Raw genomic sequence first — 17,313 nt, forward strand, 5'->3', positions numbered from 1 at the left:
TCTTTCCGGGCGGAGCATTGATTTCCATGCGCTCTACGTGACCCAGCCATCTTACTCGTTGGACTTTTACCCTTCTGGCTAAGTCTACGTCACTGTACAGCCCGTACAATTTTTCGTTCCATCTTCTCCTCCACTCCCCTTCGATGCATACGGGACCGAAAATCACCCGAAGAACTTTTCTCTAGCAACGACCCAAGGTGTTTTCATCCGCTTTTGCCATAGTCCATTTGTCTGCACCGTATAGCAGGACGGGGATGAGAAGGGTCTTATATACCAACACTTTGGTACCTCGAGAGAGGACTTTACCACTCAATTGCTTTCTTTGTCCAAAGAAACAGCGGTTAGCAAGAGTTACTCTGCGTTTGATCTTAGCGCTGGTGTTGTTTTCTGCGTTTACAGCTGAGCCTAGGTAGACGAAGTCTTTGAGTATCATAAAGTTACGTCTGTCGATGGTGACGTTTTGACCAAGACGTCGGTGTTGTATGTCCTTTCTTGACGACAGCATATACTTTGTTTTGCTCCCATTAACCGTTAAAACCCATTTTTGCCGCTTCTGCGTCAATACTCACGATTATGTCAATGTCATTAGCATATGCCAGTAATTGGACAGACTTTTGAAAGATAGTGCCTCTAGTGTTGACGTGTGAGCTCTGCACTATTCTTTCAAGCACGATGTTAAAAAAATCACATGACAGCGCATCACTTTGTCTAAAACCCTTTTTTGACATCGAAAGGTTCTAAAGTTGTTTCCAATTTTTATAGAGCTGCGGGAATTCTCAAGGGTAATACTATAGTTTGGAAGGGATGGCAAAACTAGACATGCCTCTTTACAGCTCAACCCTGTAGATGCTGTCATATGCGGCCTTGAAATCGATGAAAAGATGGTAGGTGTCGTTTGGTGTTCTTGGGTTTTTTACAGGATGCGTTAAGTGAATATTTGATCGACTGTGGACTTTCCTGGTCTAAAACCACACTGATAAGGACCTATCAGGTTGTTGACAATGGGCTTTAGACGATCACATATTACGGCAGAGAAGATTTTATAGGCAATGTTAAATAGACTGATTCCTCTATAGTTGGTGCAGTTAAGAGGGTCTCCTCTTTTTTAGAATCGGGCAAACAATAGTGAGGTTATGCAGCGCCGCTTTGCGAGCCTGTTGTTTGGCTGTTTTTACCTGTCGACATTTCTCATCAAACCAGGGGTTCCTTGTTGGTAGCTGTTTGTAACCAAGCACATCAGAGGCGGCTTCTCTGATTGCATCTTGGCACTGTTGCCACTGGTTTTCGACACATTGTGTTGGCGACAGAGAACTTCGAGAGAGGTTACTTGTAACTCGGTCGGAAAAGGATTTGGCGATCTCTGGCGATTGTAGCCGTTCGACGTTGTTTGTTTTTGCCTTGGGTCTGGAAATCCGAAGTGCTACCTTGGCTACAACGAGGTAGTGGTCTGAGTCGATGTTAGCTCCTCGGAAAGTTCGTACATCCATGATGCTGGAAGTGTGCCTGGGGTCGATTGCAATGTGGTCAATCTGGTTGACGGTAGATTGATCTAGAGAAGTCCAAGTACCTTTGTGGATGTTGAGGTGTGGAAAACGCGTACTGGCTACCATGACGTTTCGCCCCGCAGCAAAATCTATGAGCCTGAATCCGTTGTCAGAAGTGTTGTCGTGCAGGCTGTTCTTCCCGATTATTCCACCAAAGATGTCTTCCAGGACTATTTTAATATCGTAGCTAGGAAATTCCTCATATGTTTTGTCTAAGAGCTCAAAGAACATATCTTTGGTGTTGTCGTCTTTCTCTTCTGTGGGGGCGTGCGCGCATATCAGGCTTATGTTGCCGAATTAAGCCTTGATGCGTATGGTCATACGGAGCTCATTGATGCACCTTTAGCTCAAGATTTCTTGCCTAAGTCTGGCTGCAATGATGAAGCCACACAAATAAGCACTGTTGGTATTCGTGGTAGCAGTCACCATATATAATGTTGCCAGTTTTTCATCCTCTTTTGGCCCAGCCCATCCCATCGTATTTCCTGGACGGCGGTGATATCTGCTTTATAGCGGTCTAGGGCCTCCGCTAATTCTTCGGCCGCACGTGGTCTGTTAAGGGACCTAACATTCCACGTGCATATCCGAAGTTCGTTGTCCTTTATTCATTTGTGTTGGTTGTCAACAGTAAATCCATCCGTATCCGAGGCTTGTTGGTGCTTCGAAACTATGAAAGCTTTTACGTGGCCAGGAAGTCATACCGACGTTCAACCCCCAACCTGGAGGGCCACATCCTAAGTATAAATCCAAGGATGGGGAGCCGGAAAAAACCGCTCCTTATAGGCCCGGGCTCCTAATAAGTCGAAGAAGCCCTACAAGGTGTTCACTTAGTAGTTCAACCTTACTGGAACTGTAGACGCCACCGTTAATTCCATCTCGGGAATTCCTCCGCTGCCGTCTGGATAAGGAGAGGAGCCTTATTGGAAACACCTCTCCCCACCTCTCTCGTTTGCTGCCCCCAATAACTTTCCACTGGGGTTGAAACCCAATCTCCAGTTGAGGTACTAGGCACCCGATGTTCACCACGGTGGTGAGGTGAGAGTAGGAGTTCATAGACAGGGGTGGGTTTTAAGACGCTTGTGTCCTCTTCAATGCACATGTCTACCCTTTGAACATCTTTTTTGATATCAGTTAAAATTTAAAAAAAAAAGAGGCCCGGATGCGACCCCACACTGATAACTTCCCATCCATAAAGTTTTTCTATATGTACTCGTATCAATTTTTACCAATTTTGAGCACTATTTTTCTTAGATGTTATTTTTTATGAAAAAACAGACTGTTAGATTTTTATATAAAAATTACTGTATATCGGAAACAATATTTTCTGTGAAATTAAAAAAGTTTGAAGACAATATTTTTAATTTTTGAAAAGCTATTTGAGTCGTAAGTAAATTTTTACCAAGTTTTAGTATTTTTTTTTTAGAGTTTTATATTTTGTAAAAAAAACTGTCAATTCGATATTTCTTCAAAATTTTATCAAATGTCAAAAACATTATTCTTCGTTGCACAAAATTGTTTGGAGATGAAATCATATTTTAGTCTTAAAATTTTGGAGGTGACACATTTTTTTTCAGTTTTTTTGATTTATAAAAAAAACCGTTAATGGAATTTTTCCAAAAAATATATTTGTTTGGTATCACGATAAAGTTAATTGTATGAAATTTAATTCAAGTCTCTAGCGTTTTTGGTTCACAGGATATTAGGGTTAACCAAAATGCTCACCTTTTTTCAAACTGCTATGGTAAAAAAACCAACCACGAAATTTTCTTGAGAGCCCTTTCTGCATCTTTCTGTCCTATTATCTGACAACAAAATTTCTTTGAAATCGATATCTCTTCTGGTTGTTGAGCTATGGAGGACAAAAAAAGCGTCACAAACGTATACGGACGTACGGAAGTACGCACGCACAGACATCATTCTAAAAATCTTTTATTTCGACTTTTGGGACCTTGAAACGTCGAGAAATGTCGAAATTTTTCAATTTGAAAAATCGGACCCATTACAATAACTTCCTAGGGAAGGTAATGAATGTATTATAGAGAATAAAATTGATAGTATTACTCGTATCCGAATGCACAAAGAAATTCACCTTGCAACTAAGAAAAGGGTGTTCCAAAAAATGGACTGACAACATTTTTAATGCGAATTAAGTGTAATCGGAATGCCCTTTACATTCCTACATAAGAAAAATAGAACCTATATCTACCCACTTTAATTTTAGGAATCATGTTTTCCTCTATCCATCGAGCACCTCCTTCATACCTCCAAAGAAGCTTACACACCTACCCCAACTTTTCATATAACATAGGTCCTATGTAGATAGGTAGATGCAATCCATATCCATTGAGAAGAGAGGGCACTTAACTTTTTACTACGCTGTACTCCAATCGTTAAAAGCCTTAAGTTGACTTTCTATTGGGAAATTTTACGTCAAAACTAGGATAACATTTCCATGCACTACAGAGAGAGAGAGAGAGAGTATTGCAAAGTGAATTTTATTATTACATCTGGGGGATAAAATATTTGAAAAGATAAGAACAGAGAATATGAGCAACCAGATGGGACTCCCACTGCCGGCGTCGCCACCCGTACCGCCGCCGCTTCTATTCCACTCTCCTTGAGCTTCAGTTAGCAGAGCAACGAAAACGAATGCGTTTGCGTTTCCTCCTTACTCCTGGTCTTTGTTTAACGCAGTCTGCTTGTTCCCAATGCCAATAGAGTTTGAGTTGGAGCAGATAGCACTTCAGGAAGTCTTCGAATAGATAGATGGATGGAATGTAATCATCTGCAGTCTGTGTTTGTCGGAAGTTATGAATTTATTTTTTGAATCCTTTTTTTCTGTGTCCTTTTTGTATGTACGTAAAAGTCCCTTGTGTATACCGTACTTTAAGAGTCACACAAGTTGCACGTAAGTTCCTTTATGCGTAGCGTATTCCTAACCTACCATCACGTTTGTAAGGAGTATCAACTCGGATGTACCTATTTAATAGGGAACAAGGGTGACTTCTCTTATTAGAAAGAAGGACGAAAACAAAACACATACACACAAAAAAGTCATTTTCAAGGGAATATTTTTCAATTTCACAAAATTTTATTCCAAAAATTGGTTAAATTTAAAAATTACTTTTAAAAAGTTTTAAAATTTTATTAAAACCCGAGGACTATCAAACGAGATAATGTAGATACTACCCACCCATCTACCCCACCTACTTTTTGAACTTAAGCTTCAACAGGGCTAAAAGCTGAAGCTGAGTGCTGATGATGAAGAGAAGACGACGATGATGATGAAGAAGAAGAAGATTGAAAGAAATAAGGGAGAATTATATAAGCTGACAGAGAATTGGATATGTTTTTTATGTTTCGCCTCATTTGATCCAAGGACCATACATACAACTGTATACAGTTATATAAGAATAACAGTGGAGAGTAGAGCTACCTTAACAAAATTGAGGATATAAAAGCAATAAAAGTGCTCACTTTAGGGACATTCACCTAATTGAAAATGCATTTCACGAAACATAAAATGCTCATAAAAATGTTTCAACTCTCAAACTCGAACCCAAACTTAAACTCGAACTCAAAGGCGAAGCGATATAGACTCGAAAACGTCGCCGTTCGCCGTCTTCTTGGGTCCTTTTGGTCCTTGTTGAAGGTTTGGCTGATAGTATTAGCGTCCAGGAGGAATAGAATGAAAGACACACAAATATACATAAGATTTTCTAATGGAAGTCCATAAAATAACGGAGGGCAAGTCAGAAGAAAAGAAAAAATTACGTGTAAAATAAAACCTCATCTTTAGGAATAATCTGCTCGCGCGTATAACGGAAAACATTTTATTGGGTTTGAGATACCATCACCTATAGAAAGCTTGTAGCCCGATGTGCGCTTCAGTGCTTGGCCTGCTCTGCATTGGCTTGATGAGTGTTCTTTTTTATAACATTTAATTTGCATGGACAGGTTGTTGGTGTCGAAGAAAAGCCATGTAAACAGGAGCTTTATCATAAAACAACTTTTATGTCTCGTTGTGTCCTTAAGTTGGCTTCAGGTTTAAAGGTAAAATGAAAAATTACAACAACGAAAAAATAAAATGGAAAAATGTTAATCATTTATAGAAGGCAACTTGGCATAAAGAACAAAATTAAAATATCACAAAAAAGAAATACAAGATTGTGAATTATATAGTTATTTACATAAATATTGAGCTTTAAGGACGAAAGTTGCTTTTAAAGGAATTCAAAAACAGTAAAGTTGGAATTTGTATTACATACAGGTGATTTTATTTTCTAGGAAAACCATTAAAATAGAAATTATATTTGGCATGATCAACCACCTTAAAGACCTCATAAAGAGGTTGCTCCAGCGTCATCGCTTGCCTCAAGAAACGTCAAGTACAGCAGTTGTAACTATGGAGGTCATAGCTTTGAGACCACCACAACGAAACCCCTGGTTAGACAACGAATGCCGGCAAGCTCACGCAGCGAAACAAGAGGCATGCAAAACGGCGCTGCACAAAAGGACTAGAGCTGCTCGCGAGCTGTACGAGAAGAAGAGGAGAGAGGAACACCGGCTTCTTAGATGAAAAAAAAGGGAGCATGAGAAGCGAGCGATCGAGGAGATAGAGGGATGTCACAACAGGAAAAAGGTTCGTAAATTTTACCAAAAGGTAAAACAAACCTCCCAAAGGTACCAGCCACGAACCGAAGCCTGCAAAGACGATCAAGGGAACATCGTAGTAGAACCACAGTCGATGCTGAGAATATGGAAAGATCACTTCCCCAAATTATATAACGGCGATGAAGAACCGAATTCCGCTGTAAGGGAGATAGAACCACTCCACCTCGGCGACGCAGATCAACAATTCCGCCTACCCGACCTTAACGAAGTGAAGATAGCTATATCTAAACTCTAAACTGCGCCAACTACAGAGGCATCAGTCTCCTTAACATTGCATATAAGATCCTCTCTGCCGTATTATGTGAACGTCTGAAGCCGTTCGTCAACAACCTGATTAGTCCTTATCAGTCCACTATCGACCAAATATTCACACTACGGCAGATCTTGGAAAAAACCCAGGAGCTTCAAATCGATACCCACCATCTCTTTATCGATTTTAAAGCCGCGTATGACAGCATCTATAGGGAAGAGCTCTACCGAGCAATGTCTACTTTTGGCATCCCTGTCAAACTTATCCGTTTGTGCAGAATGACGATGGAGAATGCACGCTGCTCTATCAAGGTCGGAAAAGATCTTACCGATGCATTTGATGTCAAAAAAGGTTTTAGACAAGTCGATGCACTGTCATGCGACTTCTTCAACATCGGTCTGGAAAGAGTTGTGCAAAAGTCAACCGTCAACATTAGAGGCAAAATCTACCAAAGGTCCATCCAATTATTGGGATGAGCCGATGATATTGACACAATTGGATAATAAAAGCTTGATGTCAGTGGAGCGTTTCTGAGTATTGCAACGGAAGCGAAGAAGATGGGTTTAGTGGTCAATAAGGGCAAGACGAAGTATATGCTGTCATCAAAATAGGACACTGAACGACGACGTCTTGGACAAAACGTCACCATGGACAGCTATAACTTTGAGGTAGTTAAGGACTTTGTCTACCTAGGCACCGCTATTAACACAGACAACGGCTACAGCGAAGAATAATTCTTGCAAATCACTGCTTCTTTGGACTTAGAAAGCAATTAAGAAGTAAAGTCCTCTCTCGAGCATGTAAACTCACCATCTAAAAGACACTCATCATCCCGGCTCTCATTCATTGCGCTGAGGCCTGGACCCTGTCAAAGAAAGATGAGAGCGTCTTAGGATGCTTCGAGACAAAAATTCTTCGGGTGATTTTTGTGTCCCATATGTATAGATGGAGAATGGAGGAGAAGATATAACGACGAACTGTTGGGGTTGTACTGCGACTGACCTAGCTAGCAGAATTAAAGTACAACGGCTTAGATGGATAGGTCTTGTACAGCGGATAGAAATCAACGCTCCAGCCCGAAAGGCCTTCGAATCCAATCTTGAGGGACGGCGCAGTAGAGGAAGACCGCGCCTCAGGTGGCACACCCAGGTGGGAGAGGACCTTAACCAACTTGGCGTGCGAAACTGGAGACAGCTAGCTAGGGACCGAGCTGTTGGTTGAGGTTCAGGTCAGCCCCGGACTGTAGCGCCACCTTAAGTAAGTAAGTTGTACGTGTAATATAACAGCTGATCAAAAACAGCTGAGATGTCAAAAAAGGAATCCAAAGGTATCCAAGAATTTCTGGGCAGCTGATCCAACACATGGTTGAATTTCAAGGAACTTGAAAATTGATTTTTGCGTTTTGTAGTTGTTGGCAAACAAAAAGATACAAAATGTTAGTTGAAGTTGTATTTAAGTAAGTTCTGTACATAATAGACGATGAAAAAGCTATTTGCCTCCGAATTTTAGAAGGTAATTATGATTTATTTTCTTAAAATTCAAAATTGACTTATTTTGTTCTCGTTTTGTAGATGACCAATATGCAATGTCTTACCTCTAGTCTAGTGTTCAGCATTCTGAAGTTGAAGAACCTCATCCTATTCCAGAGGTAGAACCAAATACAGGTACATAAATCTTATGGAAATAAATAAATCTAACTTTTTTGTTCTTATGTATAAAAGCAGACAGAGGCTGAGAGCTTGTGAAGCTATACAAGCAAATAAGATCGCTGACAGGAAAGGTAATTTATTCTTTCAGATCATTAAAAACCCCAAAGAAGAACCACTCTATTCCCTTTTTTAAGGTTGGAAACATAAACCCATTCTGCTCTTCTTGGATGAATGCAGAAAGAAAAAGCACCAGCTCCGAGACCCAACAACAGTGTTCTTGAAGAACACGGGCCAATTTTTGATGAAGGATATACACATAATTAAAAAATATGAACAAGCTTTAAAGTTTATCTGCTTTTTCTGAACAGCTGAAAGTTGTTTCTATTTTTTGACAGCTATCCAACTCGTTCGACCAGCTGACTAATGACGTTTCAACAGAAGACATTTTGGACCAAGAGTTTCTTCTTTATTTGAAAAAAAAATCAAAACTCTTCTGTTATTAATTTGTTTTGATTTTGTTTTGTTAACTAAACTCTTTAGAGATGACCATACTATAATTGAATTGTTGTTCAACAAATTGCGAAACTAACAAAGAATGATTGGAAAATTTGTGAACCGCATTCGTCAACACGAAGCTGTAGTTGATCTTCCTAGAGCTGGAAGACTTATTATTATATTATTATTATTATCATCTTTATTTTTTTTTTTCATTTCAAAAATTTACAAACTTAAAACTAAAGATTACAAGCATGGCTCATGGGCCGTCTGCCGGTATATTTTTATAAACTAAACATTTTGTGAGAGAAAGTACAAAAATTTGGTTACATAAAGAAAAAAAAGCAATTGAAAAAAGAAAAAGAATAATGCCAGAGAGAAGAAAAAAAAAAATATATATATTCGTTTTAATGGTGTAGCTAATTTAAAAGATAAATACATTTATTTAAAAAAAAATATAAACAAAAACTGATTCGGGCTTTTAGTTTAGCTAAAACAAAATTATTAAGTTTTTCAAAAACAGCAATCATTTAATTATGGCAATTATGTGTTAAACAATACATAGATCATAAAGTATTTGCAATTTCAAATGCGGTTTGGGCTTTTAGTTTGGCGAAAACGAAAAAAAAAAGAAAGATATCTCAAGGAATTTAATGATTAGCAATTTTTCAAATGCGATTTAGGCTTTTAGTTTAGCTAAAACAAAATTGTAATAGAATTATTATTCTAGTATATATTAATGTACATGTTTCTATATGAAACTGCATCTAATAAAAACTGAATGAGTAGACGCCATCCGTTATCTCCATTCAGAACACCTAGACATTCTTCAAGTGACAGAAAACTCTTGTTAAAATAAAGCCGACGAATTTCCTGCAAGATTGGGCACAATGCAACAAAGTGGAAAATGTTTTCAACTTGATTAAGGTGGCACAAAGTGCAGTTTGGGTTGTTACCAGTTCTGTGCGGTCTGTGATTAAGCTCTAACATCTCCGTGCGTGCTTTAAATATGATGCTCATTTCCATTACAGTAATTTATCCTAGAGCTGGAAGACTTCGAATTGCTCGAATTGGAGGAAATATCGGACGCATTCTTGTAAATGATGTTGAGAGCCCAAAACCATGGTCACGAAAGTACTCTGACCAACTCGGTTTGCGAAAATTTATATGTGGACGTAAATTAACATTATCACTATCCTGCATCTAAAGGAATACATTCGTGCTGAAATCTTTGTGATCCTAAACTAAAACTATAAAAGAGGCTGGGATGCGACTCACTCTGATGACTTTACATTTTCTCCGCCGATTTGTCTTGCTTAAGGTTTGCATGTTTTCGTGTTTTGTTAAAAAAGTTTTCCCTTGAATTATTCTTAAAATTTTAAAAATAGCCAACAATATTTTGCGTATGATATAATAGCTTGATTTCAAAGTCTATTTTTCTTAACGAGATTTTTAGTCAAAACCCGATTTTTGCCAATTTCAGCAGCATTTCTTAAAAATTTCTATTCCTTTTATAAACAAACACAAATTTGATACATAAAATTAATTTGAAGTCAAGATTTTCTATTATTCACTAGATATCCAAAACCGAACATTAATTTTTACTATTTTCTGTAGACTTAATTTTTTTATAAAAAAAATTGACTGTTCGATTTTAATAAAAAAAATAACTGAATGTGGAAAATAACATTTTCTGTGAGATAAAATAGGTTTGAAGCCAATATTTTAAATTTAATATTTAATAATTTTAAGATATTTCAGTCGAAAATCTATTTTTATTTTTTTATTTAAAATAAACACATCATCCACTCATGTTTTTTATATCGAAATCTGGACAGACATTCAACTTTTAACGAATTGATGCTCTCCAAATCCATTCAAAGAATGGAATGGAATGGGCGATTTCAATACACACAATTCTTCTTGGCTTCGTTATTCTGGCCAGTCAACAACGAAAGGAAGGTATGTTGAGGTCTTTGCTGAGCTAAATCAATTAACCCAGCTTGTCGATGAGTCAACTCAAATCCCTGACGTTGCAGGTCAATCCGCCAACACCCTACACATGTTTCTTACTTGTGATCCTAATAAATATACAATCAGTGTATTACCGCCTCTAGGCACATCAGACCATTGTATCATATCTGCAAAATTCTCATGTCGAAAAAACCCAGTTGAAGAAAAAACTCCTATGAGAACCGTTTGGCAATATGAGAAAGCCAACTGGTACGGTCTCAATGAATTCTTCAGGAACTTTAACTGGTCACTATGTTTCCTCGATAGTGGCGTAGATTCCAGTGCAGATATGGTTAAAAAATTAATTCTTTGTGGAATGCGAAATTTACCTGAATATGGTAAAATTTATCAAACCTAAAGAGAACTCATGGTTTGATTTGAGCTGTAAAGAGGTAATTAGGATCAGAGATGTTAGTTTCCGGATTTATAAAGCCAATCCCACTGAAGAAAAACGGAATAAGTTCAAACAAGCTAGAAAGACTTGTAACGGCTACATTCGAGGAACCAAATTTTTGAATGACCAGAAATTAAGGCAAGAGTACTGAGAGACCTTGACATACACCAATCCGCTGGCCCGGATAGTATCTCCGCTATTGTTCTGAAGGGGTGTTCTTCAACGCTGGCAAAACCACTGCGTACGATTTTTCATCTTTCCTACTCTACAGGTCTCTTTCCAAGCGGATGGAAAACAGCATTTATACAGCCTTTCCCTAAAAAAGGAGAATCATCCTCCCCTTCTAAGTATCGTCCAATAGCACTCACGTCCCCTTTTTCCAAGGCCATGGCAACTCTGATTAATTATCAACTTAAGAAATATCTTGAATAACCGGCAGTATGGCTTTCGTAGGTCCACTGGTGATCTCATGGTTTATCTCATCGAACAGAGAAAAAAATCTTTACATCGTTTTGGAGAAAGTAAGATTATTGCACTTGATATCTCAAAGGCATTTGATAAAGTCTGGCATCTTGCTCTCTTATCGAAAATACGTGCATTTTGTATTGATGATTCAGTTCTTCGTTTGGTTGGAAGTCACCTTTCGGACCGTTTAATTCAAGTAGTATTGGACGGGTTCAAGTCTAATACTCACAAAATAAACGCTGGTGCGCCACAGGGCTCTGTCTTTAACTTCTAACCCACTAAATTGTTTCGCTGATGACAGTACCCTCAGCTGTTCATATTTGTTTTTAGATTCTCATCCTTGTCCTTCGGATGTAGAACTTTAACGTCAGCGTATGATAAGCTCATTAAATTCAGATCTCGACAGCATTGTACAATGGGGAATCAAAACCGTGTAGAATTTAATGCTTCGAAAACTCAATGGTGACTCCTGTCGTTAAAGCGTAACCTACCCCCGATGCCGCTATCAATGAGCGGCACTTGCATCCAGGAAACTCATCAACTTTCAGTACTTGGTATGAATATCACAGATCACCTCTTATGGAATGATCACATATTCGATATTGCCAAAAATGCTGATAGGTGCTTAAGATTTTTCCGATGGTGCATGATATTTGTCACCTCTTCTTATCTGGCTGTAATTTAAAAAGTCTTCATTCATCCAAAACTTGAATAAAACTCGCATATTTGAGCAGGCACCCCTAAAACAAGTTTAAGTATCTGGAAAGGATCCAAAAAAGAGCTTTGAAAATGATAGGCGATAGAACTATAACCGAAACAATTATGTCACTTGAACAACGCCGCAATGTTTCATGCCTTTCGTTGTTCTACCGATATTTTTATAAACAGTGTTATGTCGAATTAGCCAGTTGCATTCCCCCCTCAAACAATTCATCCGTAGTAAGGGTATTATTAACCCCTTGAGTGCCCGTTTATTATATAAAAAAATATTTGTGTCGAAAATAAATTTTTACCAACTTTGAGAAATGTTTTTTTTTGGTTTTTATTTCTTATACAAAAAAATGTCCATTTGATTTTTCTCAAAATTTTACCGGATGTTAAAAACGTTATTCTTCATTGCACAAAATTGTTTTATAGAGGAAATCATTTCTTATTCCTATGTTTTTTGCGGTGACAATTTTTTTCATTTTTCTTTTGATTTATAAAAACCGTTAATTGGATTTTGTTTCAAAATATAATGGTTTGGTATCAAGTTGCAATGTATAAGCTAAAATTTAATTCAAATCTCAAGCGTTATTAATTCGTGAGATATTTAAGGTTGACCAAAATTGCCACCTCTAAAAATCCTTTATTTCGTCTGTAGAGACCTTGGAACGTAGAGAAAAATGTCAACATTTTTAATTCGACAAATCGGACCCATTACAATAAATTCCTATTGAAAGTTAAAAAGAGGCTGGAATACGATCCACACTGACCACTTTCCATTCCGTCTTTTTGAAGCCATTTTATTAAAAAGATATTTGAGTTGAAAATCAATTTGTATCAACTTTTATTATTGTTTTTATGTTTCTTTTTTTGTAAAAAAACTGTCAATTAATTTATACAATATTAAATAATATATTGTACTAGGAAAATTAATTTGAACACAGTATTTTAGGTTTTGAAAAGATATTTGAGTGCAAAGTAATATTTTTTAAAGCTTTTATTTCTTATATTATTTAGTTTTTTTGATTTATAAAAAAAAAAACATTAGTAATCACATTACAGTTTATAATATAAAACCTAATTCAAGTCGCCAGCGTTATTGCTTCTTGCCACTCAAGATTTTTCTTTCTGTTTATCTTACAATATTTAATTGAAGTCTCTACAATTTCTTGAGGTTTGGATTATGAAAAAACGGCGCGGACGCACGGACGTACAAACGTACGTACACACACACGCACATCCATCTCTCTAAAAATTTTAATTCGTCCTTAGAGACCTTGAAACGTCGAGAAAAATGTCAAAATTTTCAATTTGACAAATCGGACCGATTACAATAACTTCCTTAGGGAAGTTAATTCAATTATATACATACTAACATTCATATATTAATTTGTAATTTTAAGAAATTCCTCTTGTATGGTTTAAAAGATAGAGCACTGTTTTATTTAACACAGCTCTAACTTTTAAGGTAAGTTTCTTCTACTAAAAAAGTGAAAGGTTAAGAACTGTACAAAACTTCATTGACCTCTAGGTTCAAAAATTAAAAACACGAAATTAAAAAATCACATTTATTGAAATGTATCAATCAAAGTACAAAAAAATGTCAAAGCTGTTATCAATTGCAGTTAAAATAAGTTTTTACATAACCTGTTGGCTAATTATATTTTATTATTAAAATACCTCATTAGTAAACCAGAATCAATTGAACATAGTCTACCCATTTTCAGTTCTCGTTAAGTTCAAAAACAACTTTTCTTGTAATGGAACTACAATTTAAGAAACACATTAATTGAATTCGATTCTTCTAAACTAGAAAGTAGTAATTCTAGAAATTGGCAGAGTACCATCTAAATTGTTTGTCCCATTCTTTTAAAATGTTGGTATAAATATGAGTTTTTATTACTGTTAAAATCAGACTTCTCAGAAGCGAGTACTAGTACACACCACTAGCAGCGTTTTTGAATTTGTATCTAAAGAAGTAATTAAGCATTTAATATCATCATGAAAGTATTTGTTGCGTTATCAGCTTTGTTGGCAATTGCTTCTGCCACTCCTCTCATTGTTCCTTCTGCTTCGAGCCAATATCACTCCCAGGATGGAATTGGTCAATACGCCTACGGCTACAACGATCATTTGTCGGCTAAGCAGGAAATAAAATCTTTGAATGGCATCACTAGAGGATCATACAGCTACATTGATTCAAATAATGTTCTTCAAACGGTTGATTATGTTGCTGATGCTGGTGGTTTCCGAGTTGCTGCAACCAATTTACCAAAACCTGTTGAAGCTCCAATTGCAACTGCCCAGAATATTCCCCAACAAGTTGCAGAAACTCCAGAAGTTGCTGCTGCCAAATCTGCTCACTTTGCTGCCATTGAAGAAGCCAAACTAAGAAATGGTGTAGTTTCTGTTCCAGCCCTATTTCCATTCCCAGCTGGTCAACCTCAACAAGTTCAAGACACGCCTGAAGTGGCTCTTGCTAAAGCTGCCCACTTTGCTGCTATAGAAGCAGCCAAAAGACAAGTTTCTGCAGTTCCAGCTCCAATAATTGAACTTCCAAAACCAATTGCGGACACACCCGAAGTTGCCCAAGCTAAGGCAGAACATCTGATTGCAGTTGAACAGGCAAAACTGAGGAACTCTTATCAACCAATTCAAAGTGGAATTACAATTGTCCAAAGTGCTCCACCTCAAGTTCAAGTTCCAAGACCTTCTCCTGGATTCTCATACTCGTCTAGTGTTGTCAATGGTCCTGTCTTGCACTACGGCTACGCTCCTCTACCACATGTCAGATACCAAGTGTACAGTTTGTAAAAAGGTGTTACCGGTTTGTGTTTCTGAATCATCTTAATTGAAGAAACTTATACGTTGTCGACATTTGCTGCCTCTGTTTTCGTTGATTTTGGATATTTTTGAGATAATAAATTTTTATACAAGCAATTACGTTTTATTTCACTTACTTTCAAAATTTAGTCATCGAAAAGGTTTGTAAAAAAAGCTGTAGGATTAAATAGGCATAGAAACTGCTGACCCCGATTTTCACGAAAAATTTTTTTTCCGCAATGAAGGTTTGCTTTAAGGGCTGCATGCATCGATGTGCTGTTTTAGGGCGTTAAAATTATCCGAGCAATCTGTAACTGGACAAAGAAGTTTCGAGTTAAGACAAGCTTCTTTTTGTGTTAGAAGCGTACTGTGCTAGTCGAATGTGAGAGCTTGGTTTCGAGCAACCAGTTTTAAGTGGTATTTGCCTGATTTCACTCCTTTCCATGAAGCGCCAAATTGATTAGAAGCAGGAGGAATATAGTTTAACTTGGTACCCAATTTACTTAGTGAGTCAGCTAATTCTTTTCTATGTATAATAAGTTTGGCTACATTTAACATCTTTTGAAGTTCAGTGTTAGCACCCTTGAAATTAGTACCGCAGTCGCTATAAATATTTAAGCATATTCCTTTTCCAGATATAAATCTTCTAAATGGGGAAATAAAGGCTTGAGTTGGGAGATCTGTCACGGATTTAAGATGAATTGCTTTTGTTGTGAGACATATGAATATTGCAAAATTTCCTTTAAATTTCTTGGAGTTTCTTCCATTCTAATAACCACACCAATTTGAAGTCGGCCGACAATTCTTATAATACCAAATCGATCAATAAACATGTTTAGAGATTTGTTGAGCTTTGTTCTCTTAGTAAGTTTGAGTTCTTTTATGACATCGGGAAACATAAATTGTTGAACACTTCTTATTAAAGAACTTACTTCATTCTTAAGACGTCGTCCCTTCTTACGATACAGATAAATCTGTTCACAAAGGCTATAATTGTCAATGCCTTAATAAGTTTGGATTGTTTGCAAACTACATTAAGAAAGCCATTAGCATCTTCGATGGTAACATGAAGCTTGATTTTTCTCTTTTCTTCTTGTGTTTCTTATTGAGTGGGTTGTGTAGGTACTTAGAAATCCAATTTTTAGTGAAGAAAGTGTGGTCCACTCCACCATATTGTATTGATCTTCAACTTTGATGGCAGGATACCACGAAATGTTAAATCCACTGCGTTTAATTTAGTGGGAATATGTTGCCATATACTAACATTGGTCAACCGTCTATTTCGGTGACTCTATTGGCTATTAATGTCTTCCATCTCGATATTTATCCAGATATTCAGGTCAAAGTGATTGTAGAATCAGTCCATGCAAATATTTTGACGGTTTTTAATGGAAGAACTGATTTGGTAAAGTTGAAAAGTTTTGCCAGAATGACAGCTTCTGCAAAGTTCTATTCTTCCAAACGATATCGCGTTAACTGGCGCTACCTTTGCTTTAGAAGTGAGTAAATGAGTGTGTATGCAGTCGACGGCTCCATACACCTTGATTGATCTAGCAGTGATTCCGTGGATCTCTATATGTTTGATTTCACTTTTAGTGTTTATCCATATTAGAGGGTATATTTCTCCAAAAATCTCTAATTCTTCTTGAAAAGAGAGCCATTCCTGTTTTAATATAACTGGAATGTTGTTCTCCCATGAGAGGCCTCTCAGCCATAATTGCTACCATAATGATCTTCGACTTGATCATACAAGATGCTATAGATCCTAATGGATCAAAAAGACTAGCGATGGTTGAAAGTATCGAAAGTCTTGTCAGAGATCCGAAAAATAGGGAAACACTTATTTCTCGGTCTTCTTCTGGAATGGATTCCGAAAATTCCTTTTGATCATCATTACGAAGATGAAATCCAGCTGATGATAATAATGTTAAAATTTGATGGTACATTTCTTTGGCTACCTCTAATGAGTCAGCACCTGAAATTAACCGTGTCTTCACGGATCAATTGGGCGGCTAATGAGTATGTTGATTTTTTATCAGAGGCAAGTTATTTGAGTGTTCGATTCGCTAAATATGTAGTTGGAGAAATACCAAACATCTAAACTTGTTGTATCTTCAGGCCAATACAGCATTTGATTATATGCATCATCTGGATGAATCTGGTAAGTTTATGTGTTCTCCACCTTAGAAATATTGATCAAAAGTATTGATATAATATTTGTTTGTGTCTTAGTTCCGGTCATCAGATGATCATTCAGTAATGTAATAATAGTAATAATCTAATCGAATTCGTTGATGATAC

The 17,313-nt window shown here is 37.1% G+C and overlaps 1 protein-coding gene across 1 annotated transcript; it reads left to right on the plus strand.

Moving 5' to 3' along the window:
- The first annotated feature begins 14,118 nt into the window (after positions 1-14,118).
- LOC129942138 (cuticle protein 18.7-like) lies at positions 14,119-15,129 on the plus strand. The gene has a single exon (XM_056050946.1). It carries the CDS (start codon positions 14,191-14,193, stop codon positions 15,001-15,003), a length of 813 nt encoding a protein of 270 aa, XP_055906921.1. The 5' UTR covers positions 14,119-14,190; the 3' UTR covers positions 15,004-15,129.
- The last annotated feature ends 2,184 nt before the right edge of the window (positions 15,130-17,313 follow it).

This window comes from Eupeodes corollae, chromosome 1 (assembly GCF_945859685.1).
Source record: "Eupeodes corollae chromosome 1, idEupCoro1.1, whole genome shotgun sequence".
NCBI lineage: Eukaryota > Metazoa > Arthropoda > Insecta > Diptera > Syrphidae > Eupeodes > Eupeodes corollae.

What these genes read in the sequence shown, in the direction of transcription:
- LOC129942138 (XM_056050946.1), top strand. Translation starts at nt 14,191, where the DNA reads ATGAAAGTATTTGTTGCGTTATCAGCTTTGTTGGCAATTGCTTCTGCC.